Raw genomic sequence first — 26,216 nt, forward strand, 5'->3', positions numbered from 1 at the left:
CACACATACTATTTATTTATTCATACAGGCAGTTCTTTTAACACATCCATACATAATATCATTCCGTGTGTCCAAGGAGTCTCCACGATTGATACTCGACCGAATCATGGTCAGACCTCCAAGGATTCCGTGCCTGCCTTGTATCCTGGCGTACCCTTGCTAACCTAATCGCTCAAGGCCGCCTCTCGGGCCACCGAAGATGCGATAGGTACATAATTATTTTTTTTTCAATGACTTTCTTTCATTTCCCACTCAAAATAAACCATCACTCAAAATGCAACCACATAATAACTCAAACACCATGAAAACTTTAACATATAAGAATTTCAGCAACTCTTAGTTGATCAGGCTAATCGTTCTTTGAAAAACTTACGTGTTTAAGTTTTCCCATACATCAATATTTTATCACTTTTCCAATAACATACAAATTCCATTTTACTAATAATACAATCGACAACCATGCTAACCATTATTTCACATTCCTTACCTTTCTTAAATTTACCACAAACATTCATTTACTAACATTTATACGAAACTTGCGCTCTTTTAAAAACCAACGTTAAATCTTTTCTTTAACAAGCCCATATCTACAATACCACAGATCTTCTTTGCAATACCACTATTTACTTTAAAAGTCATAATATCCATAATTTTAATACTTTGTCATTATCTTGTTTGTTAAATATGTCAGATCCGTGAATTTAAAAAAAAGTCTTGTCCGATACAATTGTAACTCGCTATCATAAAAAAAAAACACAATTCGAATTCTAATTAAAAATAAAGTACTTATGGTTAAAAGTCGGTACTGACATACTTTTATATTTTAAGATCTGAGATTTGAAATATTTTTATTTTTACTTCCTACTTATTCTTTCAATTTAATATCATTACAATAATGTTTAAGTAATCTAAATCAGTGTACGAACTATGAAATTAGAGATGAAATAACAGACGCCGCATACCGATCCCTTTAAGGAGTGCACGCGCCGCCGTTATGTTATGTGCCATATTTGTAAGTTATAAGGAATAAAAGCATGTCATTTTACTAAGTATAAGATATATGAAATATAATAAAACGAAACTATCACATGTATGTATTTTAGACCACCCATATATTATGGTTTTGTCATCAAGCGGCACAGTTATACTTACTAAAATAGGATTTTATTCAATAGTCACATTAAAAAACTAACATACGGACCTTTAATATAAAGTCCAACAAAAACGTTAAAATGTAGGTATCTATTATTAATAGTTATTTGTACAACAAGAGATCAAAGTTTGATATTTCTTCGAGTGCTTATTTTGAGTCCCGTGCAAGCGAAAGATTCTATAGTAGATTCACGAGCGTAGCGAGTGAATCTAATTTAGAATCTTGAGCGTAGTAAGGGACTCAAAAGCGCACGAGATGTAAATAACTTTGATCTCGTGTAGTTCATAAAACTTTTCACCTCAGCAGTGAGAACATTTAGACAACCCGAAAACATGTAATCCTTCTTCATCACTTACCTATTTAGTCATGTTTCTTAAGATATACTTACAATTAAGTATAATTACCATAATCAAACACAAAAACAAACAAACAAACGTAGTAAATTTTAGAAAAATAGGTAATATATGAAAACAACGACCATCAATTGATTGACATTTGAATCAGCAACTTTTTTTTTGTAAAAAAAAAAAACATTGTAAGATACGGTCCGAATTACGGATACTTACTATATGTAAACTATTGTAGAGATTCTTAAAAGTATAATTATTTATTTTACGTGATATACTGTGTATTTTTTGAGTTCATTATTTTAATCGCACAATAAATTACGTAAAATATAGTGTTTTTATCAAATCTGAAACTTTATTTTCATTAATAACATATTAAGAATTCATACTTGTATGTGTTTTGGAACGATGCGTTCTGACGTTTTTCGGGGGTCTATTATAAACCGTCAATATACCGTTGAATGTCGTTTGAAATTTTTTTGTCTCTTTCTTTTTGCTAACGACGTGAAAGGGACAGAGATAATAAAATCCAAGTATTTCGAACTTGTATTAGACCCCGCATGTTGAAATGACATTTGAATATTAAGGTCACTTGAATGTCATTTTGTCTCACTCAGTGAGCAAAATGCGATTTTGCTCACTGTTTTTAAGTAGCAAAGTACCCTTGTTCGAGCTGCTGAGGTGAAACAAAAATTGAACTATGGAGCTAACATAAAAAATAAACAATTAAAATAACTAAATGTCCCTTTTTGCACGGCACAGCACTAAACTACACTTATCACTTTATCGTATTTCCACACACCAACCTACTCTTTCCTTGTAGTCCCTGGACCTCCAGACGCCACACTCGACCAAGGACACCAACAACTCCCTGCTGCAAACCATCATTACTAGCTTTGCTCCCATCAGCACTTTACTTTTTATTGGAGTCTTTCCGCTGAGGTATTAAAACTGTCCACTTTTACGTTTTTATGATACTAATCCGCAATAAAGTCATCCACCAATGTTTCACAATAACCTTGTAAAGTTCGTTTTAAATAATATGTATCTAGTCCTGGCAATTAATGTCCAATTATGCACGATTTTAATATATTCACTTATCCCATTTTCACTTTGCTCATTTTTAATCACAAATGTCCAACACAATTTTGTTTAACATAGTCCTTCAGCTTAAAAATTTGATTTCTCCACGTCCTTGACTGGCAAGAGCAGCGCGCTGCCAGTGCAGCGCGAGGCCGCACTGGCAGGGTCGCCATGTAAGGTGTGGCGTCAATGATACAACTGGTGGTGTCTAAATACGAATATATTCTGTTAAACTAACGCGTACATGTTATTATATACTACCACTACGTACGTGTGTGGGTGAGGCATAGTACACATACTACAGGTATCTCTGTTTGGCCCTATGGTTGACTGGTAGAGAATGCCATTTGGCATTAAGTCCGCCATTTGTACATTGTTGTATATATTTTGTGCAATAAAGTTTAAATAAAATAAAATAAAATAACGTCTTCGTAACTTACTTAATTCTATGGCTCTTACTGACATATTAGTGCGAGCGAGATGTAGGTACTTATATGTCAGTGTTGACACTGTCAGTGACTCACGGTTCGGGGTACTGATGGTAACCGTAAAGTTCCAATTTTAAATAGTAGTTTATGCAACAGTGATATAATAAGGGTTCTTAAAATTCAAGGGTCGAAGTTACAAAACGAGACGTAGTCGAGTTTTGTAAAAAAAGACCCGAGAATTTTAAGAACCAATTATGAGCTGTTGCATACATTACTTTTTCTATGACAGCTGCAGCAAAAAAAAAAAAAAAAAAAAAAAAAAAGTTATTATTAAAAAAAAAGTTATTATTAAAAAAAAAGAGTTATTATTAAAAAAAAAGAGTTATTATTACAAAAAATTGAGTTATTATTTAAAAAAAAAGAGTTATTATTTAAAAAAAAAAAAGAGTTATTATTGTAAATGAAAACATACCTCTTTCAATCAAGATGATCGGAACTTGTATCTTTAAAAAAAATAAAGCAGTTGTATTATACTCATAAGATGACTGCTAGCAGTCATCTTATGAGCCTATAGACAAAGCATTCAAATGACATTGCTTTAGATATCACTGTCAGTCATTTAATTGACACATTTAAGTGCTGGAGTAGAAAAACGTATTTATGTGTGGGTTGTTTCACGTTTGCCGAACTAATACGACAATTGATGTAAATAAATTATATTATGATTTTGACATTTTGATGATTAAAAATTTTAAAAACATTAAATAATTTTTTGGTACTGCATTGTAGGTACCTACTATAACTTAATTTATGAAGATTACCCCCAATCTGCATTACACAGAACTGTGATTTTCTGTATTATTTCCAGTCAGAATCACGAGCTCTTTCGACCCTAATATGAGAAAAAAAAGTGTCCCCAAAATTTCATACAAATGCACCAAAAACTTGTAGACATTTTTTCTCAGTAAGAATGGCGAAAGCTATTATTATACTAAGCTGATTCTGAGTAGAAATATTATATAAATTCAAAATTCTAACAGAACGAATTTAGGTTCAAATTTAAATAGAGGCATGCCTATTTGCCAAATTTGCGAAGTGACAATTTGAGCAAACATCTTTTTGGAATATAATATTAGCCAATAAAAAACGTTTGCTAAATAAGTTTTTGTCCTAATAACATTTGACAAAGTAAAATCATGCCAAATGATAATTTGACCAAATAAGTTATATGCGAAGTGTAACTTTGCTAAAGGTTCCTTTGGGAAATGAAACTATTGCGATAAGTTTGTTGGGAAGTGAAATTTGGCGAAATGTATTTGGGCGAAACGGAAGTACACCTAGGCCTCATCCCATGAAATGGAGATTTCTAAACTCCTTTTTGATCCAGCTACACGGAAGCGGTAGAAACTCTTCCAATACCGGGATCCCGAAATGCCGGGATCCCGTCTTTTTTTGATTTTTCAATACCGGTATTTTTAAATGCAATACCGAGATCCCAGTATTTTTTTAAACATGCGAAATGTACGGTATAAACCCTAAGTATATCCATTTAAATGGTCAAATTCGGCCGATCCCTGGATGCCGGGATTGGTGAATAGAGTTTTGGTATTAATACCGGTATTCCGAGAGTTCTGGTATTTGGAAGCCGTAGTAGAGAAAAAGACCCGTTCTGCGACAGTACCTACCAACAGCCTTAAATACCAAATTTTAACCTCCATTTGATTTCGGATCAAAAAGTTTAGATGCCCTGCGGCAAATGTGGCCTTATCCACACTTTAAACGTGTTTCGAAGCCTGTTTACTGTCAAATATGAACCAACATACCTATTTCTTGAGAAACCCTGAAGCCCGAAAGCGAGTACAACTTAAAAATGGATTTGCACTTAGTTACAATATACAGCGTGCTTCCTGTAACAGGAACAATAAATTAAACTGTAGGCTGTACTCCTCAAACTGACCAACATTTGTTCAGCAACTTTTGAAAATAACTCGTGTTTTAATTTTTATTACACTTTAAAGTTTATTCTAAGACGCAATGTATTGCAAATTTTGTTATGTTTAAAGCGTGACAAGCAACGTCAAACACACGGATGTCAGCGTACATTGAAGGCAATATTTATTTTGTATGAAAAAGAGGAAGTCTAAAGTCTGTATACCTACAATATATGCTTAGTTATACAAGTGGCGTACACGAAGAAAGTCCTATGCTCAGCAGTGGGCGACCGAAGGCTAAAATGATGATGATGATACAATATATATTTGCTTACAGAGAACGCAACACATCCGACGCTCGAGCGGTCATCCTCCGCCAACACGATGAGACCACCACTCAGCACGCCGTCACCCGAACCAGAAACTCGTCCTCACACGAGCCGAGTGACACTAAAGAAAGCAAAAGAAGGCCAGAGGACAGAAGAGAAGAGAGGAGGGTAGAAGTTAAGCAGGAAAAGAAGGAAGGCACGCTCTATAAGAGAGGGGAGTTAATTTCGAGCGCTCGGTCGCCCCGGTCGCCGACTACATGACATATTCTATACGTGTTTTTATACATAAACGTCTATTTATCATAACCTCGTTTCATTTGATTTGAAGTGCGTAAAGGGGCCTGTCAGTTGTTCGGAACTGTCAACTTTTTGTTCTAACTGACAGGCCGATACCGTCCGGCGGACTGTTAATCAGTGGGCCCCTTAAGGCTATAGTTATTCTAAATAATCGAAATCGTAGATGGTAGAATCCTAATAGATGTGGTATACGCATGCGTTCATGAGGGACAAAACATAGGCAATGCGACACTATGATTGGTCGAATTTATTTGTTGCCCACCATAATCCATACTAATTTATGGAGGGAAATAAAAAAAAAAGCGGCCAAGTGCGAGTCGGACTCGCCCATGAAGGGTTCCGTATTTAGGCGATTTATGACGTATAAAAAAAAACTACTTACTAGATCTCGTTCAAACCAATTTTCGGTGGAAGTTTACATGGTAATGTACATCATATATTTTTTTTAGTTTTATCATTCTCTTATTTTAGAAGTTACAGGGGGGGGGACACACATTTTACCACTTTGGAAGTGTCTCTCGCGCAAACTATTCAGTTTAGAAAAAAATGATATTAGAAACCTCAATATCATTTTTGAAGACCTATCCATAGATACCCCACACGTATGGGTTTGATGAAAAAAAAATTTTTGAGTTTCAGTTCGAAGTATGGGGAACCCCAAAAATGTATTGTTTTTTTTCTATTTTTGTGTGAAAATCTTAATGCGGTTCACAGAATACATCTACTTACCGAGTTTCAACAGTATAGTTCTTATAGTTTCGGAGAAAAGTGGCTGTGACATACGGACGGACAGACGGACAGACGGACAGACAGACAGACATGACGAATCTATAAGGGTTCCGTTTTTTGCCATTTGGCTACGGAACCCTAAAAAGTGAGACAGTGAAAAAGACAAACAATAATGCGCGAGTAGCAACTCTTAATGAAAGATACATAAGACTGTCCCGTTCGGTCATTTCCCCCCCCTCATGCCTGATCCAGTTAAAATGCTAGATTCATGTACTAAATAATAAAGGCTAGAGTTAAATCCTGACGTTGATATGTTGACACTTTCCTCAAATTCCGAAATTCTCATCATGGAAAAATTAGAAAAATTATCTTAAGGAACGATATAGCCGGCAATAAAGAACAAGAGTTAGCAATGACGATACTTTATTCCAGATTTTTTTTAATTGCCTGTTTAATTACTATTATCTCCTATGTATCTTGTCTCTCATAATGATGGCTCCGAGCTTCGAGACTCCGTCTTGGTATTCCGTCTTGCCCAGCGGCGGAACGGCCGATGTTGTCTCTGTGGAAGTTATTTTTATTAATATTGATATTTGACATGTTAATATTATCGAAAATTAATTCATAAGAGCAGGCGAGATATTTGCAATGAACTGTCAAAATTCTCATATAAAATCCGCGCTAGCTATTTAACCAAAACCAACCTATTTAACCAAAGTAGGTACGTTATTAGAGACACAGAAAAAAAACATTCTTTAAGTTAAAAAATAGCTGTACTCCACATCAGACCTTCAGACGGTCATTCGCTTCTTAGGTGCAACACGGTACGGGTCTCCGTGCAGTCTCATTCTCTGCGGAAATACCCCCTCTTTTCTTTTATACGAGTACGTTAGGCCCTGAAATCTAGCACCCTGTCCAGGGTCGGGGGAAGGCCTCAATCATCTGCTGAATAGACTTACCGTATTTCGCACCTGGCTCCACTACTGCCCTGTTTGAAAATGGTCTTGGCAGTGGTCACCTGGCGGCCAAGGTGACAATCGCTTGCGCTTCACAATCGAATCGCTTTGTGTCACTATCACTCTTCCATATTAGTGTGACTGTGACGTTGCGTTTCGTTCGCTACGTAGCGTTAGCGATTGGCATGTTATCTACGGGGTCTGGTCACCCGCAAGGTGCGACACGGGTCTCCTGGCAACCTCACTGGCTCCACGCAAAGCCCCGTAGTTGTTTTCTACTTCCACTCATCCAGCATCCATTCCATGGTGTGTGAAAAGGCCTCAGCAGCTGTTTCATCTGAAGACCAACACTTACCGCATTTCGCGCGAGGATCGCTGACTCCACCACCCTCCTGTTTGGAAATGGTCTTGGCAGTGGTCACCCGCAAGATGCGACGTGGCACGGGTGTCCAGGTTTCATTGGCTCCACGCAAAGCCCAGTGTAGTTGTTTTCTACTTCCACTTTCAAACCTAGCATCAATTCCAGGGTGCGTGAAAAGGCCGCAGCAGCTGTATTATCTGAAGACCAACACTTACCGCATTTCGCGCGAGGATCGCTGCCTCCACCGCCTCCCTGTTTAGATATAGTTCTGGATGTCGCCATCCGCTGCTTGGGTGCGACCCGGCAAGGGTCTCCAGGCAACCTCATTGGTTGCGCGCAAGGGCCGGTGCCACTTTCATCTGCCGCTCGTTGGAGACCTTCGAATTGGGCACCTGGACCTGCAAGTTGGGAAGAATTAATAAGTTCCTTAAATCATGAGGTTAGTTTAATACATCAAACATCAAACATCAAACATCAACATTTATTCAGCAAATAGGCCACAAGGGCACTTTTACACGTCAACATGGAATTTACATACCTACAGCAAAAAAAACACATCTACAATTATAAAATACAACTTTCTAAGCCGCAAATATAAAATCAAACTAAAGTATTACATAGAGATGTATAAAGTCTCTAAATGTCGAATTACAAAAAAAAAACGCTATAACAATAGTATTGAAAAAAAGAACACAAAGATACAAAACTAAAGTGTCATTCAATAGAACTTGCTAACTATGTAAACAAACCGCCATACTAAAATTGACACTGAATGTCAAATTACTAGTAACTTTTGTTTACATAGTTAGCAAGTTCTATTGAATGACACTTTATAATCTAAAATTATTTAGAGATGTAAATGTCTCTAAGTGTCATCATAACTAAAAGATTACAATATATAGTAGTATAAGGTGGTCAAAAATAGGTCAGATATGATCACATGATTTCTGGACGACCCCTTATAAGAGAAACAAACCTAGATGTGAATTTGGCCACAATGACAATGCAAAATACTCGTAAGTTAAAATAGAACTAATTTTGACAATAAACGCAAAGATAGAAAGATATAGGTACAAATTTTAACAGCATTTAAGAGAGAAGAAAGAGATGATAACAAAATTATTATGTTATTATAGCCTTATTGGCAATTTTAGGCTGAATGGTTTGTTAAGAGTACAAGGTACCTACCTACTTAATGTAGGCCGAGCAATTATGATGATGATGAGAACATATAAATTAATACTATTAATAGATCTTAATACTTCATTTAAGAAGTAAAAATCCACGGATTGGTAAAATTCCAACCTACACAGTCGCCATCACATATAACGGAGTGCTCAAAAATATCTCAACACGTACTCTACCGCCTTGACACTAGAGGCATGTTCAAATATTTGTGAGCACCTTGGCTGCTCCGATATATCTGATGGCGACTGTACTTCAAAGAGAGAACACATACCGGATTCGCAGAAGTCGACCTGATATGTCGTCTTGTTTCGGTCGCGGTCTATTCTCTGTTTCAGCTCCGGAGACGCCTCGTTCTGCAGAATGCTGTACAGCATCGGGTATTTGGATTGTAGCTGCAAAAAAAGTTTACAATAATGCGATGCGATAGATTCAGCAAGTTACTTAACTAAACCAGAGTTTCTTAGTACATATCATATGTATTTATATTTCCTGAGAATCATAGTTCTTTATTTTTTACTGCTATCAAGTCTGTGGATATCATGTGTGTGTCGGATGTCGTGAGTGTTATAGGCAAAGTGACAACCCTAGCGTACAAGTGAATAATCAAATCAAGCGCGGGTAGTTCGCAAAACCCGCGCAGCAAGAAGATGTTGATAGAATTCCTCGCCAGTCTGCCTGTGACCACGAACGTAACGTCACGTTCGAGACGCTGAGCCATAAATAAACGTAAGTCTTACGCGATTAAGCCCCTTGTTAGTTATAAAAGTATAAGTCTGTGGAGCGTAACCATATGCAATTAATTACTTTCCATGCCGTCTGGATCTTTGACAATACACTGACTGATACAGATTATATCAGGTAAGCGAACCACCCTTGATTGAATCTGTCCATCCTCTGGACCCTTTTAATGACACACTATGATAAACATTTAAAAACTAAATCAATTTCTTAAAAAAATTGGAGTATCGCTCGCAGACGTATCTGCTACGTCTGCGAGCGATACTCCAAATTTTACGCCACCCCAAAGGCGTGTATGTATAAGGGAAGGAACAATGATATTATATAAACCATAGATAGGTTATACTCATACTTGAGGAGCACAAAAAATACTTCCATATTTATTTATGTGCCTACGAAAAAATCTGTTATTTTTGATTAATTTTCTCATTCCATCCATCTTTGTCACACTCGTTGTTAAACAGAAGGTCGTCTCTTTCTCTTTCGGTGTGCGGGAGCTCGTTAGAGTCGTTAGCACGTGCACATTTCTCGCTTGTCCAGCCGCGTCTAAAGGCAACTTGTCCAATTTGTCACAAGTTAAGCGCTTCAATTTTGGAACGCCTATAACCTATCTTGAGTTATAAATCATTGGGAAGGAATGGAAAGATTTGCGAGGTCCTGGTAGGCTTCGATAGCTCAATTGGTTAAGAGCAACGCACGGATTGCGGAGGTTGCGGCTTCAAGTCCAGCCGGAAGCGTAACTTTTTCAATTTTTTCCTTTAATATAAAATTTAAAATCTATTTGTAAAAATCACCTTGTCTAAAAAGGCGTTTGGCTGGTCGTAGCGGGAAGTAGGTGTTTCTGGAGCGGCCCCCACCTTCACCGGGTATAGCTTCGGGTCCAGCAAGGGGCCCATTATCTAGAAACAAACAAGTTTAAGTATTTACTTGATGTGTCTGGAACTAAGTTACTATGAAATTATTTGGTTCTGTTGTAGGTAGTTCAATAACGAATATATCTACCCGTTATTATTTTAATAATCCAGTTGTCATCTGAGCTCGGTGTTTGATTTACTACATGGTGGCAGCGATGAAAAAATAAATATTTTTTTATTGGTGGCTATTAGTCAAAATATTAGAAGTTATTGTGTTGTAGAAAAATGTTCGAGGCAGGGCAGTTTGATACGTTTGTGGTGATCTTAGTTTCACCCAGACTATAACTACTTATTTCTCTGAAATGCTTAACTTACCTACATTTGATGGCTGAGGTATGAACGAGTTGAAATTTGACAGGAGAAAATGTGTATGAGAAAATTCAATTTTGGACAAAAACTAATTGTTAATTAACACATTCAGCGCCGAAAACCCCACTATCGGGTATTTTATGATTTCGTTCCCAGGCCGGACGAGCCGATAGTCGGGATCGTGCTACAGCTTTATATGACGAAATTTTTGTGGCCTGGCGCGGATGTCTTGTTTGGCTGGGTGGCAATGAATGTGTTAAAGTGCTACCTCATTGCGACTCCACCCTCCTTCCTTGCCAGGCGGTAGTTCCGGCATCTCTCCGCCGCTGTATTGCGGGCATCGGCAGTCAGGTGGTCTACTGTGCTGCATGCATGCTCGGAAGAAGGCCAGCTCTTGATCTGACATCTTGGCAACCCTAAAATTGAACCCAGTGTAAGTTTAAGTCATATTTATTTCGCGCCTCAACAACAGAACATCTAGTTTGAGTGTAAAGCTCTTTTCTAGGGTTGGCAGCTACAATTCCGACTACTGCGACCTTAGTAGTAGTTTATGTATCCATGGTTTATGTACCTATATATGGATAAAATTCAAAAATCTGAAAAAAAACGGCTGTTTTCCATTGCGCAGCAGAAGCGACCTTGGAGTTTGAACTAGTTGCGTTAGACTGCACGAATTGCAGGATTGACTCGAATTCGTGAGTGACACCGTTGAACTAGTACCATTTTTAGCGCCCGTAAGGCCCGTCCTGACCTGAGATATACGTCAATACCTTCGCCAAATACTTAGTTACTTACCCCCCTCCACCGCCATGACCCCCATGACCCCCACCCGGCCCGGCTCTTGGCAAGTTTGGCCATAAATAATCCTTCCTATACGTCGTCAGATAGTGGTCCATGGCTCAAGCTTTCTGATTCTCGTTCGACCAGTTGTGTATTTTGTTCCAGATTATTGCTAAATTTTTATACATTTTATTACAAATTTCACTATGTACACGTCATTACTGATTACTTTGTGTCACCTGCTGACAGTCATTGCTGTCTAGTTTTTGATTTTTTCATGTCTTTAGTATTAATTAAAAAATCTAACTAAAAAAAAGATTAAATTATATACTTTCTTGTGCTGTTTTGGGTACATAGGTATGTGAAGCATAATCAAAGCTGAAATAATTTTGGCTTTTTATTTTATACTGTGTAATTTATATTGGAGATTCATTCAGAACTTACAAATCCATGTTACCTTTTTTCCTGGATATAACATATGTAGGCAGCGAGAATAGAGTTTAGACTTTATGTAGGCAGGTACATGGTAGGTACCTACCTATCTGGAGAGTAAAAATTAAAAAAAAACTTTTAGGTAAGTACTTACCTACTTAACATGTACTTAATCAATTTGAAGGACGTCGTGTCAATCAAGAAACTTTTTAAATTATTTTATTTCAATATTTTTAGTTCAATTATATAAAAATGTCTGTTTTCGATGGTGAGATAGAATTCAAGTCCGTGTACATGGTCGACTACCCCAAGAAAGACCAACCGTAAGTTTTCAGTGTCCAAATTTTCATGTACCTATTGTGCCTCCCCAATAGTGTCATAAAGTCTAGGTACTTACTATAAATTTTATTAAAACACAGATTAAATAACAAAATAAATAAATAAATCATAAATCTAACCCTAAATTAGCCTGAGGCAGTTCCCAGGACACTCACCGCGTTCCCCCTCTGCACAGTGAGGCTGAGTTTTTGGGCAAAAAATGCGCCAGCTCGTAGGTCGCCAGACTAGTTTGGTAGAAATTTGTAAAGTCTAATACAAAGTCTACTTTGTTTCTTCAAGTACCTTATAATTTTAAATGTTTACAATTAAAGCCGTATCCAGACGAGCTGGGCAAATCGACCGATTTGATCAGGAAAATAATTGACGCTAATGCTAATCTCATCTAGCGTCCACACGTAGGTACACAATTTAATCACTAATTTGCATTCCATAGATACTAAATTCGTAAATTGGCATTTTTGTGTCCGCACCTGCTGATTTGAACGGGGAATCAAATTGGCGTTTGCGTCCGCACGGCCTGATTCGATCGGACAATTTCATCAGATTGGCGAAAAATTGTCTCGTCTGGACTCCACTTTATTCCTTCGCATTAAACTTCAATCCCCCATACCAGAAAGACCCCTTGTCCACCAGCGGTAGAAGACAACTGCCTTATTGTAGGCCTCGAGCGACACTCGCTGAAGGCCCGGGACGAGCCCAGGAAAAGCCCTGATATCCTGTGCCCCATCAACTACGAGTACTACAAGGATGCCGTCAAACGGGTATAGTTTGAATTATTCAGCCTACATTTAAACGTTTTACGTTGGGACTGGTCTGAGGGGCAACCGCTGACATATCCCGCTTGACAGACTATATATTTGTACAGTTGAAAGAGGATGAGCCGAAGCTAGTAGACATGTACATGTCCAAGGACATCGACCCGGTGCCCATCGACCACGAGATCCAGGACCTGAAACGAACAGAGTACCTCACAAAATACTGCTCACGAGGTACCTTTGTCATATTTATAACTAGCGACCCGCCCCGGCTTCGCACGGGTTAACAAATTATACATAAACATTCCTCTTGAATCACTCCATCTATTAAAAAAACCGCATCAAAATCCGTTGCGTAGTTTTAAAGATCTAAGCATACATAGGGACAGACAGACTAAGCATACATAGGGAAGCGACTTTGTTTTATACTATGTAGTGAAGTGATAATATTTTTCATACAACTGAAGAGAAACTGTGCTTCCACACAGTCCGTCGCGGTTTCCTCACGATGTTTTCCTTTCCGAAAAGCGATTGATAAACAGCAAATGATGATGTTTTACATCTTATAGTCTTAAAGACTATTTGCGTTGTACAAGATGTGCAAGTTGCGAAAAGATTCCAAAAAGAAGGAAAAATTCTCGGAAATTTCAGCAAAACTTCACAGAAAACAAAGAAAAACTTTTCATTTAGGAAATGGAAAATAATGAGAAAATGTGATAAGTTTCCAGATTTTTTTCCAAGGGTACCTACTTAATTTTAGCAATCCCGTCATTGTTTAACACATTCATTGCCACCCAGCCAAACAAGACTTTGGCTCCAGACCACAAAAATTTCGTCATATAAAGCTGTAGGTATATATAGTACTTACCTACCACGATCCCGACTATCAACTTCAACTTCAACATTTATTCAGCAAATAGGCCACAAGGGCACTTTTACACGTCAACATTGAATTTACATACCGGGTCGTCCGGCCTGGGAACGAAATCATAAAATACCCGATAGTCGGGTTTTCGGCACTGAATGTGTTAAATATCCTCATCACAAACCTAATCTGACTTCCCAGACCTCCCGTTCATGTCCGTAAACCTGGCGCGCCGCGCACGCGCACTCCAGACCTTACGGCTACCCGACGATGTCCACATACCTGACACCACACATACCGGGTCCTACCGACAACCCGCACCCGATAAATACAAGGACCCGCCCAGCACACTGTCCTTGAAACCGAAGTTTGAGGATTCCTTACAAAGTGAGTCTAGTTTGATCCACCAATGACTGCAACTTAATTAGGGTTTGCATTGTAGTGTAGACCCTACAGCTACCCGATGACATATGTACTCGTATGTCCACATCCTGACACCACTCTCATACGGTCCTTTCGACATCCAGCACCCGATAAATACAAGGACCCACCCAGTAGGTATTCATTTTTATGCAGATGATGGACGCAAATATCCCTCGTTATCATTTTAATTTTTAGCTTAGTTAATAATAAGATTTTTACTCTGTGTTTTTTCAGTTTAAATACTGAACAGGTGAGTCAAAATTATTTTCGTTGTCTTGTTTCGGAGCACTCTGTCACGCTTGTATTTCTGTATTTTATATAAAAAAAGACGAGTGCTATTAAACTGTATATTACATTTTAACTTAATTTCATCTCATACAAAAAGCCCACTCCGTAAACATTTTTTGGGGACAAAAAACAAGACAACGAAAAGAATATTGACCCAGGTACTAATGGCGTCATTCATAAACGGCTACACAGACAATCCAACCTCTAGACATAGCATAGTCGCGCTACCCCCTCTGCCACACATAGGGTAGCGTTACTCCATCTTCGAGTCAATCCCGTGCCGTGATTGGTCCGTGTCTTTGAACGGACCAATCACGGCACGGGATTCGCTCACCTCGTCCCCCCGCACCCCCGTATTTTTGGCAGCATCGGTTTCATGAAAGAATTGGCCTAAGCTCAGTCTAGAGGTTGATGGATTGTCAGTGACGGCTACTAACTTAATCAGTTGATGATCGTCGTTTGTCCCTATCTGTCGTTATGCCATAGAGAGGGACAAACGATGATCATCAGCTGATAAACTTAGCAGACGTTCATTAAGGCCGTAAACCTTTGAATTCCGCAGAGGAGCTCCGTCGAATCTTGCGCATACGCACACCCGAGTCGACATACCAAGCGTGCCACGGCCTTCTCGGAAAAGTGATACTGGAGAAAAATCCGTTCGGCAAGCCGAGGAAGGAACCCAAATACGGCCTGTGGCGTACACCGCATTACTACACCTACTATCACCTCTAGAGAAATTATTGCCACATTTACCTACCTACTTTAATAAATGTTTTGTTACCGAATATTCTTGAGTTTATATCCATGTGTTTTTTTGAAGTGAGAACTTCTTTAGCGGCGCTGTGCACTTTTTGTGATGGACACGTGACCTGATCGAAAAACTGTTACAATGTCATTGAGTTTTTCTTTATTGATTTAAATGCCATCTAGTGAGTTTCCCTCTAACTGGTAGTAATATAACTAGAGTACTAACAGTGATGTGCTTAGGGGTTTCAAGTAATGCGACGAAATAACGCTAGATGGCGTTAACCTCAATTATACATAGTGCTGCAGACAGTTTGCACTAGTCATTGAGTTTTCACTTCTGCCGGCACTCGCGGAGTGCAACCCGTTGTTTTTTTTTTTAATAGCTATATTATGTCCCACTGCTGGGCAAAGGCCTCCCCTGTCTTCGCCACTCGTCACGGCTTTGTGCATGCTCCCGCCAGTCGCCACAGAATGAGTGCAGGTCGTTTCGCCATCTCATTATTGGTCTGCCTCTGCCTCGGGTGATCTGTGGTGCCTAGTCGGTCGCTATTTTAGCCCATCTGTCCGGGTGCATCCAACAAATATGTCCCGCCCAATCCCACTTGAGACTTATGTTAATCCATGTGATTAACCTTTTCGACGCCGTGTCAAATACAAAAGCTGTCACGCTGACGCCATGTCACCGAAATGTCAAAACTGAAATTGAACTTTATGCATAAGCACGTAGGTCGATGTTGCTCTGTGGTCTGTGACTGATTAATCGGTCTTTGGCGTTGAACCTACGGTGCGGATATATAGGTCATTGGCGTCCAAAAGGTTAACATAGGAAAAAATTTGGAAACTTATCGACGGCCCATCACTAACTATGAAGCATTTACAGTCTGTGCGGAAAGAAAAGAGTCGTGAAATGTATGGCGTCCAATACATTATACGACTCTTCTCTTTCCGCACAGACTAGTAATATTTTTTCAGAAAAAACAAAAGTAATAGAAATAATATAGGTATTTATTTTATACATTAATCGTGTGCATAACAAAATAACTGACGTTCTATGAGAGAAGGGCGGCCGCGAACTTCGAAATTCGAAAATTGTTTATCTGTGTCTCGTCTATCTCACTCGAACTAAGCAAGAGCGATAGAGACCCAAATATAATGTATTTTCGAATTTCGATTTTCGCTGTAACCGTCAAGAAAACCACAAACTTAGCACAGCCTTCCGTCAACGGGAATTAATTCATTCATTATTTATTTTTAAAACATTATTGAGAAGCGATTAGCGCAAAAATTGTGAAATGACCAAAGTAAAACCAAATTTATGTATTTTCGTTCCCTTGTCAACATAAGGGAAAATCTACCTGTGAGTTGATATGTTTTACCTTTATTTAAAGTCTATTTATTTATTCGGTAGACTGAAATGACAGTTAATGAACATGAAATGTCATTTCATACTATTAACTGTCACTTCAGTCTACCGAATAAAAAAATAGACTTTAGTTATAGTTTGTCAAAGGACTGTCTCATTTCAAACATAGACGGAGAGAATCATACTATCTTTGTCTTACACTAGTACTAGCACCCAAAAGAAAAGGATGAGTATAGTTTTCCTGGTTCTTACTGACTGACAAATTGGTTTGACCAACTATAGATCAATTTCAGTATTTATGGCCTCAAATACAACTCAAACGTAAATATTATTTCACATAATAGTTCTTTACGGTGATCGATTTCTAAATTAATTCTTTACGGTGATCGATTTAAAATTAATAATTGTTTAAAACATTATTACTACCAATAATATTTAAAACACAAAATTAAGGTGGCTAAAACAGATACCATCTTTTATTTTACCCCAGAAACGGGGTATAATTAAGTTTGTATCATTACCCCACTCGATTATCAATAGTTTTTCAAAACATTAAGTGAAAAATGATTACAATATTTTTTTACACATACAAAATACAAGTGTAGAAAAATGGCATCGATGTTAAAACATTAAATAAATTAAGCTACTTTTTCTGAAAGACACTAATATGACCGCGTCATGTAAAAATATCTAAACACCCACACTAGCGCCTTGACAGTGCAGTGGCGGCGTGCTCAGATATTTGTGAGCGCCTTGGTCGTTCCGATATATCTGATGGCGACTGTACCTGCAAATGTAAACTTACGAAGTAGGTATACTAATTTTTTGTTAATTTTAGCAATTTTTTTTTTGAAATTTCCACTATGGAAAAAGGAAATTTTGTTCACAATAAACTGTAAATTAAGCATAGGCATAGCACAAATACTACTTGTGTGCCGTTGGAAAGTATTAAAATTTCCGATATTTTGCAATTTTTTGTATTGGAAACGAAATAATATACAATTTCAAGTTAATGGTCATTCATACAACTTACTCTTTGCATACAACTATAAAAATGAGGTTTTTGCCGTATTTTATTTTTTATACCACGTTGGTGTCAAACAAGCCTACGATCCCACATAGTAAGCGGTCACCGTAGCCTATGGATGCCTGCAACTCCAGGGGTAGTGTCTTTCAGGTGTTATGTCACGATAACAATACATTATATATACGTAAGCATCTATATACGCTATCTATTTACAATTTAAGCTACATAGTCTCGATCAGTCATCGCATATCCTTTTTACAACAAATTTAATATCCATATTAATTATAAAAATGGCAAGGGCCCTTGCACAAGGGCCATTAACCCGAGGTTAAGCGGTTAAACCGTTACTCAGTGTCAAAGTGTACTGGTAACCATGGTAACTCCAGGTTAGTGGAATGGTGCAAGTGGCGCTTAGGATTATTTTGATAGTCAAAAACTATGTTTCGATAAGGTACGAACAAAAAATAGATTAATATTGAAATAAATTTTTGGCCGTAATTTTTTTCCGTATTGTTTTCCGTTTTTTTTTTCTTTTGAGTATCAAAAGATCCTATATTACCAGTTATTCAATTTGATAATATCAACATTAATAGAATTTGCAAATGAACAATTAAAATTATATCAATAAAAATTATACGTGTTTTAATGCGATCTTTCAATTTTAAATGTTAACGTTGTCCTGTGCGTTATATATGACAAGATAGAAATATATATGAGAGCATTTGTGGCAAAAATATGTAAACGCGACTTTATTCTTAAGCCAGGGATAGACGATAGACTAGGCCTGGGGTCAACAAATGGCGGACCGCGGTCCGGATCCAGACCGCCGACCTTAATGTTTTTTTACTTTAAAAAACTAGTCCTATCCCTGGCTTTAGGTTTAGATATTTTTGCCTCCTCGAGAACACATTATTAAGATCTTGTATAGGTATATCTCTAGAAGTGTTTCAGCATTGAATTGTTCCATAATGTAAACTCACTCTGTATCGAGACAAAACATCAAATATGAGGGCATAAAATACTGAATTAAATATTAAATAATTCTATTGCTACGTTATCTAGAAATCAGTGCAAAGAAAACCCCCATTCCAAAGTATACAACTATTACAATTTTATTTGAAGTGCCAACCCTAAGCTTAAATAAGGTCAATTTAAAGAATTATATTAATTAAATATGGACTTTATGTCTTAAGCATAAGACGCATTTTTGCATGAGCTGTTTCAAGTGATGTGTCTATGGAACAGGGCTGCCTGCACCGATTTTTCTACAAAGAATTTTTTTTGGTCCTAAGCCGATTCAGTCACGTATATTATATATATTTTGACTGAGAAAATGGTAAATTGAATTTTGTCAAAAAAAAGATACTTAACTTGCACGAAAGTATCTACATTAAAATCAGATGATTCCTGTTTTATACAGAGTGGCCCAAAAATACGTCGACAAAAGACTAAGAAAAATTTTCCTACTTACACATCTTTTAGTTTATTTTATTAAAAATTTAAATTACAATCATTAAATAAAACAAAAAGTACTATCTTCAAAATATTCTCCTTCAGCTTTGATATACAAAAACGTTTGTGAAAATTATCAACAATATCCCGCAGTAAAAATCTTTGTCAACGTGTTTTTGGGCCAGCCTGTATTTCAGTGAAGCAAAATATTATATTCATTTGACTCACTGAAAATAATAGTAATAATGATCAGAGCGTAAAGATGCCAATCGTTAGTGTTTAAAGCCTGGCCAGGAATATATGATCACGCGCCATGTTGCGGAATTTCACTGGAACTAATATTTTCATACTATACTGAACACACACTGTCACATTATACATGAAAATAACAGCGCCCTCTTGACAATGATCATATATTACTGGCCAGGCTTTACATTACACCAATCGAAAAGTTAAAAATGTATCAGAAACCGGTATTTTTTGTATATATTTACCGCTAATTTTTTATTACCGGTATTTTTCGAATAGCGTTGACGGTTGGCAATTTTAATCTACGCCCCCTGGTGTCTAAACTCTAAATGCGACTGAGTTAACGTTAAAAGTTAAAAAGCTTATGTGAGAGCTGTAAGGTTATAAATTAAATAAGGCCAGCTGTTCATTTATACATTTCTAGTATGGCTGTCATTTAACAACAACGCAAATTATCTCAAAAATAGGAGCAACAAGATTCATTCAGTTTTAAATTTCGTTTTCAAACAAAAAAAATAGTGACTTTGTTATCCCTATTTTTGAGTCACCCTGTATACTAATGACGTACCTAAAGTTACACTTAGCTAGCGACATTTAAGGCAAGTCTTAATAATAATGAAACTTATGACAGTTACGAGTATCAACATAAATAACATAATGAACAGTTTTGGCACTCAGTGAGTCAAAAATATCTGAACACGCAATCGAATGCCTTAGCAATAGAGGCGAGTTCAGATATTTTTGAGCGCCTTGGCCGCTCCGATATATCTGATGGCGACTGTACGCACGTATAAAACGCTAGTCTGAAACCGCCCTAAGGCATTTTATTTTAAATACAGGGTGGTATTTTATTAAGCGCAGAATAATTGCAATGTTTTGTGCATTTAAGTATTTAGATTAGTTACAAATAAACAAATACAGGGTGGAATTTTATTAGTCAGGGAATTAAAATATTTCTGTCGTATATAGAAGAATATAAAACTGTATGAACGTTCTTATGACAGTTATGGTCTAGCAAGAAAATATAGTTAAAGTAAGTTTATACTGTGAAAACTTCACCGTTTTGACAATTGGTAAAGATTGCAGACATTCATAAAACTTAGCATACCTCTGTTAAACTTCGTCTCTTTCTATTAACTTCCGTCTCATGTCAAAATGGCGAATAAGGACTAACGATTATCATTAGTTTATTGGGTGAATCAACTTTTTCTTGTCACACGTTGCCATGGTTACGTTCTCCTGGGTCACTCTTTAAAACCCGATTTTAAGGCATTTAAATTCACCAAACACGCTTTTTTGTGATACTTATAAACCCTTTCGTCTACTAAGCGTGTCAGAAGAAGGTGGTGTACGTCTTCTAACATACTAAGCTACTATTGTCTCTTGGCTGACCGGTAGAATAAAACAAGAAATAGTTGATCCACCCTCTTAGATGTGAGAGACGTTTATGAAACGCCGATAAGGTCCCCGATAATCAGTTATGTGTTGGTTCAGAAGGACCTCCTGGACTGTGGGCGCTGTTGCTATGGGACCCTAAAAGGTACGACCAGGTCCTCATGGTGTTCCACTCGCAGTTCCGATATCGCTGCCGCAGCCTTCTTCACGGCGTTCGCTATCTGTGGTAGAGGCAGACATGAACGCGAGTGTAAAAAACATCGCGCGACAACTGATGCGCGCGGCTACAGCCCAAAAGGACTCTTTTCTAATGGAAAGCCACACATTTACAAGCTTTTGTTTAGTTTCACCTGTCCCGTTGTCTGTCTGTCGGTCTGTAATCAAATCTTGCAAGTTAAATTTGATCCACTTCCCGGTTTCCGATTGAGCTGAAATTTTGCATGCATGTAAAAATCGGATGACAATGCAATATTATTATGACATAGAGCTGATCTGATGATGGAGACAGGAGGTGGCCATAGGAACTCTGAGATGAAACAACGCAATCTAATTGTGTTAGGGGTTTTTAGAATTGTGTCGATGAGTATTAGTTGTCTGTCGTAAGAAAAGTACAGTCAGCAATAAAAGCTTGTACCAAAAATGAAATTTTTGCCAAAAACTTATTTTTAGTTTAAAGTCAACTTGTTGAACGGTGGTTTAGATAATAAAACATTCAGCTAAGGGCACGTCTTCCAGCAGTCGGGGCGGCGGCTCGGCGGGCGCGGACTCAACGTGTGCGTTATTACTTTCTAGATCAGTAATAATTATAATATACTAGCGACCCGCCCCGGCTTCACACGGGTTAACTAATTATACATAAACCTTCCTCTTGAATCACTCTATCTATTAAAAAAACTGCATCAAAATCCGTTGCGTAGTTTTAAAGATCTAAGCATACATAGGGACAGACAGCGGGAAGCGACTTTGTTATACTACGTAGTGAAGTATGTATCACTTACTAGGTCTTTATCGTCGTTGCTAAGGGGCGGTTTCGACAGCAACACATTCCGCTCCGCTAAGGGCACGTCTTTGAGCAGGCGCGGCGGCGGCGGCGGCGCGGCGGGCGCGGCGGCCACGCGCGCCGTGTACGCGCGCACGCGCTCCGAGTACGCGCCGGGTTCAAGCGCGTACGGCCCGAGCGCGCCCACGTCTATTACGTTACTGGAATCAACAAATATGGTACATAAATATACAATACAAATACTCTTTATTGCATACCTCATTACAGAAAACAATATAAATAATACAAAAAAGAAGTAGTTAAACAACAGGCGGTCTTATCGCTACAGAGCTATCTATTCCAGACAACCTCTAGATAGCCTCCTAAGACCCAGAAGCATTTGTTTTGTTTTTGAATTTGGAACTCTTAGTTACTCAATGAGAGTTCAAAATATTTTTTGAAATATGTACAAAAATTTGTACGCGGGGACTTAGGAGGGTAGACACTTAAATAAATACAAACTTAAACAATATTGTTTAACAATTAAATTTAAAATCATTTTTTTGTGCACCTAAGTAACGAAAGTCATGAAAAACTCGCAGAAATCTGGACGCACTTTCACGCACTTTATATTATAAGTAATAATACATTCAACAAAACAACAAACACACAACAACAAGCCCAAGCCAAGTAACAAGCCTTCTGTGGCGAAATGTATTGTCATAGGTAGGTAGGTACTAAAAACCTATTATCTCCTGTGTTTTGTTTCGTTTTTATTAAGCTACATTTTTAATCAACTTCTAAACGAAGAGTTACGATCCAAAAAAAGCGTCAGGTTAAAGTTTTTAAAACAACTAACTGTTTATGTCAAGTCTAAAAGCCTTTGAGCTATCAAACAACAAGCATCTATTTAAAAACGAATTATTATTAAACAAAAACATTATTATCTAGTATAAACATACACACTCCAAACTACTAGTAAATTACTATATGCCTAAAGTTTCATAACAAATAATGTTTCATTTTAGACCCTATCTCTACGAGTTTAGGTGCAATTTCGTCCAATACAACTGCTCCTATACGAAATAATCTTATCTCCGACCAGCACATTGCCATTATGTTTATTAATAACTACATATATAAAAATTGTTAAATACGGAAACTGTTAAGCGATGTTTTTTTACATTGCGTTATTTTAGACTATGATTTCAATTAACAGTTAAAATACGAACTTAATAATTTCGTGCCTATGTGCGCAAAATATATCTGTATACCTATGAATCATGTGTGTGTAAATGGGTGGATCAACTATTTCTTGTTGTTATTCTGTCCGGTCAGCCAAGAGACAATAGTAGCATAGTTTGTTAGAAGACATTGTACACTACCTTCTTCTGACACGCTTGGTAGACGACCCTCAATGGAAAGGGTTTATAAGTGTCACAAAAAAGCGTGTTCGGTGAATTTAAATGCCTAAAAATCAGGTTGCCTAAAGAGTGACCCAGGAGAACGTAACCATGGCAACGAGTGACAAGGAAAAGTTGATTCACCCAAATTCTTTATTTCGGTGAAACCATGGTTTTTGAACTTTCCATCATTGCGTTGGTAATTGCACTAAGAGTCTGTCAACATTTCGACAATCTAACTATCTAGGCAATCCTCGAGCCGCACAGACATCAAAACTTGCCAAGATAAATGCAATTTTGATTTGTCAAAATTAAGATTCAAATTAGAATGGAACCGGATACCTTTTTATAGGCCTTAGTACAGCTAGAGGCTATAGCAAGTTAGGCTTTACCAGGGTTCGAAAGGATAATTATCAGTGATAGTTATCTTGATATTTCTCGTGATTTTTATGCCTGATAATTATCAATTTGATAATAACCTATAATATAAAAAAAACGCCCCGATCATCAAAGAATTCAAAGAAAATAAATATAGCACCATCCATACCTGGGATAATTATCCGATAAGTATCGGATAATTATCCCAGGTATCCTCATCATCATCATCATTGGCCTTAAAGTCTATTTATTACAGACTATTGAAACAGTGTCAGGTAGGGTGACAACATATCCCAGGGAATAGCACCACCCCATCTCGTCCCGTGGGTGTCGTATAAGGCGACTAAGGGAAAACTGGCGACAGATATGCATATGAGCAAGGCTCGCCCGTATCCTTAGCGGGGTCCTTGCTCACAAGAGCTGTGCGCGCGCCACATCGGAAAAAAAAAAAAAAAAAAAACATATCCCAGGTATGGATGGATAATTATCTGGATAATTTGGAACCCTGGGCTTTACTCACGTGGCAGTCTCGTGTAGTATCCTGTTGAGCGCGCTCTGCTCGTCGGGCTTGCGCGGCGGCGCGGCCGGCGCCGGCGCGGGGCTCTCCTGCGTCTGTTCACTCACTTCGAGCAGGTGTGTCCGTTCGTTCACTGTGTTTTCCTGAAAATTATTAATGTAAAGTTGAATCATCTATATATCTATCTATTAAGCCCTTTTATTCTGAGTTAGAGTATGTCTCTTAACTCGGTGTGCCGCTTGGCAAAGGCCTTCTCCAGCTCTTTCCAATGGGGTATGTCGTGGGCCACACTTCTCCAGTTCGGGCCCGCTGTGAGTTTGAGTTCATCCTCTCATCTTGTTTGAGGTTTCCTCTTATCAGACCATCATCATCCTATCAGCGCTTTATCGCCAATATCGCCCACTGCTGAGGATAGGCCTCTCTTCTAGTATGCTACTTGTCCCGGTCTTGTTGAGCTAACCTCATAAACAAAGGTGCATAGGGGTGGATTAATTTCTTGTTTTTATTCTGTCTTATCAGCTAGAGGCCGAATTGGGGAGAAAAAAAGTAGATATCAATATCAAGTGTTATCAACATTGATAGCAAGAAATTTCTAAATCGTAATATTCATAATAACAAAATGCGACTTATCCTTGAAATGAACAATATATAGTCTGTGCGGAAAGAGACCCATATGTTCCACGACTCTTCTCTTTCCGCACAGACTATAAGAGTTTTATTTATATCCTTTATTACCTATTGTCAAACCTCTTTATTTTTAACACAACTGTAAATATCTGCAATCAGACATTGACTAGTTATTCTAACAATATGATTAATAATCCAATCATTTTCTCAACATTTACTTGTAATAAGTTTCACTTGTCCTTGCACTTTTCAAATATCAAACTAAATTGCACCCATCAAACCTTCCAAAGGTTTTTCTAGAAGACAGTGGAATACAAATAAGTGAAAAAATATTGATTGTCAAGCAGGCCAGGAACTATGCCAATATGAAAATAAGTATTGAATTAACAAACATTAAGATCCAATTACTGCACAGCACATTTACTATCTATAACACATGTTTAGGTATCCACACACACATCAATGCCTCTATTGTGCACAGTTCATGGAAAAACCTCCTCATGCATAATTGCAGTTTGTACATCATTGATGACATATTTACTGCATTTGATGCTTTATTGCACTGATATAAGGTTTCACAATGAACACTTTCTTTCTTCCATCCATTTAGTTTTATAAACTGGCCACAAACAAGATTTTTAGAAACAGCTGGCATTAAAAATACACTATTCCATATTAAAAAGCAAAATTAAAAAGGTCTTTACTTCCGGAAACGAAACGCAGTAGATCCATTTGGACAGCCAACTATCACAACTCATTGTGACAAAGAAAAATTATTATTTTAAATTGTTTGTCAGCAGTAAAACACAAAGAAAACATGCAAAAGCATGCTACTGCGGTGCAAAACAATGACAGTATGTCCATCCGCTTCCACGTTCAGCATAATCCAATGAACTACGCCGATAATAAGTCACTCAACTATTAATTAACGATAAAAACTGACACAGTTAATACTTGTGCCAATCGCGCAAACACTGCAAAAAATGCCAAACGGATATTTTTACTTTAAAAAAATGTTTATTAACACAGAAATTTTTCACGTTTTCACAACATTCTACGCACGTCTAACTGATTTAACACCCATACAATCATTACCTGGGGGTCAGTCTCTTTGTGGCATAAACTGTAACAACAACCCATGACTGCGTTCTTCAGAGAGTCGAAGCATGAATGCAGCAGAGAATCCTCTTCGTCCGACTGCATAAATATTTGTGCAACTAACTTTTGTGGTTAAAAATAGATAGGAAACTTCTATTTCGTAGCGGTGTTCAATCGCTCACAATGACGGCACCGACAATCATGACATAAAACGTCAAATGTTAATTAGAAGTATTTTTCTTTTCAAACAAAATAATAATTTGAAAGTCATTACTGCAATGATAGTCATTAATCAGATGAATATTTTCAACAGTATTGTGTACATTACGTAGTCAT

The 26,216-nt window shown here is 37.6% G+C and overlaps 4 protein-coding genes across 5 annotated transcripts in view; 2 read left to right on the forward strand and 2 right to left on the reverse strand.

Annotated features, from left to right (window-relative positions):
* The window catches only part of LOC134654443 (uncharacterized), an 80,037-nt gene extending 74,460 nt beyond the window's left edge, over positions 1 to 5,577 (forward strand). The window contains exon 14 of the mRNA XM_063509889.1: positions 5,280 to 5,577. Coding sequence (XP_063365959.1) covers positions 5,280 to 5,532 — 253 coding nt within the window. The 3' untranslated portion in view covers positions 5,533 to 5,577. The remainder of the gene's footprint in view (positions 1 to 5,279) is intronic.
* Positions 5,578 to 6,703: 1,126 nt separating this feature from the next.
* On the reverse strand, positions 6,704 to 11,799 carry LOC134654695 (uncharacterized). The gene is made up of 6 exons (XM_063510171.1): positions 11,559 to 11,799; positions 11,032 to 11,179; positions 10,335 to 10,439; positions 9,074 to 9,194; positions 7,830 to 8,012; positions 6,704 to 6,859 (listed from the first exon to the last, which is right to left on the reverse strand). Exons 1-6 carry the CDS (start codon positions 11,657 to 11,659, stop codon positions 6,759 to 6,761), a joined length of 759 nt encoding a protein of 252 aa, XP_063366241.1. The 5' UTR covers positions 11,660 to 11,799; the 3' UTR covers positions 6,704 to 6,758.
* Positions 11,800 to 12,167: 368 nt separating this feature from the next.
* On the forward strand, positions 12,168 to 15,392 carry LOC134654697 (uncharacterized). The gene is made up of 5 exons (XM_063510172.1): positions 12,168 to 12,298; positions 12,928 to 13,075; positions 13,180 to 13,303; positions 14,136 to 14,321; positions 15,208 to 15,392. The coding sequence occupies exons 1-5, from the start codon at positions 12,228 to 12,230 to the stop codon at positions 15,375 to 15,377; spliced, it is 699 nt and encodes a 232-aa protein (XP_063366242.1). The 5' UTR covers positions 12,168 to 12,227; the 3' UTR covers positions 15,378 to 15,392.
* A 5,548-nt stretch (positions 15,393 to 20,940) lies between these two features.
* LOC134654698 (ragulator complex protein LAMTOR1) lies at positions 20,941 to 26,068 on the reverse strand. Of its 2 annotated transcripts, none has more exons than XM_063510173.1 (4): positions 25,878 to 26,068; positions 24,159 to 24,298; positions 21,877 to 22,078; positions 20,941 to 21,099 (listed from the first exon to the last, which is right to left on the reverse strand). In XM_063510173.1, the coding sequence occupies exons 1-4, from the start codon at positions 25,983 to 25,985 to the stop codon at positions 21,007 to 21,009; spliced, it is 543 nt and encodes a 180-aa protein (XP_063366243.1). In that variant the 5' UTR covers positions 25,986 to 26,068; the 3' UTR covers positions 20,941 to 21,006. The 2 variants fall into 2 exon arrangements, with proteins under 2 accessions (XP_063366243.1, XP_063366244.1); XM_063510174.1 differs by lacking the exon at positions 25,878 to 26,068 and adding an exon at positions 25,487 to 25,871.
* Between the last annotated feature and the right edge of the window lie 148 nt (positions 26,069 to 26,216).

This window comes from Cydia amplana, chromosome 15, assembly GCF_948474715.1.
Source record: "Cydia amplana chromosome 15, ilCydAmpl1.1, whole genome shotgun sequence".
In the NCBI taxonomy this organism is placed as follows: domain Eukaryota; kingdom Metazoa; phylum Arthropoda; class Insecta; order Lepidoptera; family Tortricidae; genus Cydia; species Cydia amplana.

Excerpts from the sequence above, each read along its gene's own strand:
- LOC134654695 (XM_063510171.1), bottom strand. The coding sequence starts at position 11,659 with ATGGACCACTATCTGACGACGTATAGGAAGGATTATTTATGGCCAAAC. Across the intron at positions 11,180-11,558 it reads GGTCATGGCGGTGGAGGGGG|GGTTGCCAAGATGTCAGATC; the intron begins GTAAGTAACTAA and ends GTTCAATTTTAG. Across the intron at positions 9,195-10,334 it reads CAAACGCCTTTTTAGACAAG|CTACAATCCAAATACCCGAT; the intron begins GTGATTTTTACA and ends CTTTTTTTGCAG.
- LOC134654698 (XM_063510173.1), bottom strand. The coding sequence starts at position 25,985 with ATGCAGTCGGACGAAGAGGATTCTCTGCTGCATTCATGCTTCGACTCT. Across the intron at positions 22,079-24,158 it reads ATACTACACGAGACTGCCAC|TAACGTAATAGACGTGGGCG; the intron begins GTGAGTAAAGCC and ends TGTTGATTCCAG. Across the intron at positions 21,100-21,876 it reads GCAACGACGATAAAGACCTA|ATAGCGAACGCCGTGAAGAA; the intron begins GTAAGTGATACA and ends CCTCTACCACAG.
- LOC134654697 (XM_063510172.1), top strand. The coding sequence starts at position 12,228 with ATGTCTGTTTTCGATGGTGAGATAGAATTCAAGTCCGTGTACATGGTC. Across the intron at positions 13,076-13,179 it reads ACAAGGATGCCGTCAAACGG|TTGAAAGAGGATGAGCCGAA; the intron begins GTATAGTTTGAA and ends ATATTTGTACAG. Across the intron at positions 13,304-14,135 it reads CACAAAATACTGCTCACGAG|ACCTCCCGTTCATGTCCGTA; the intron begins GTACCTTTGTCA and ends CTGACTTCCCAG.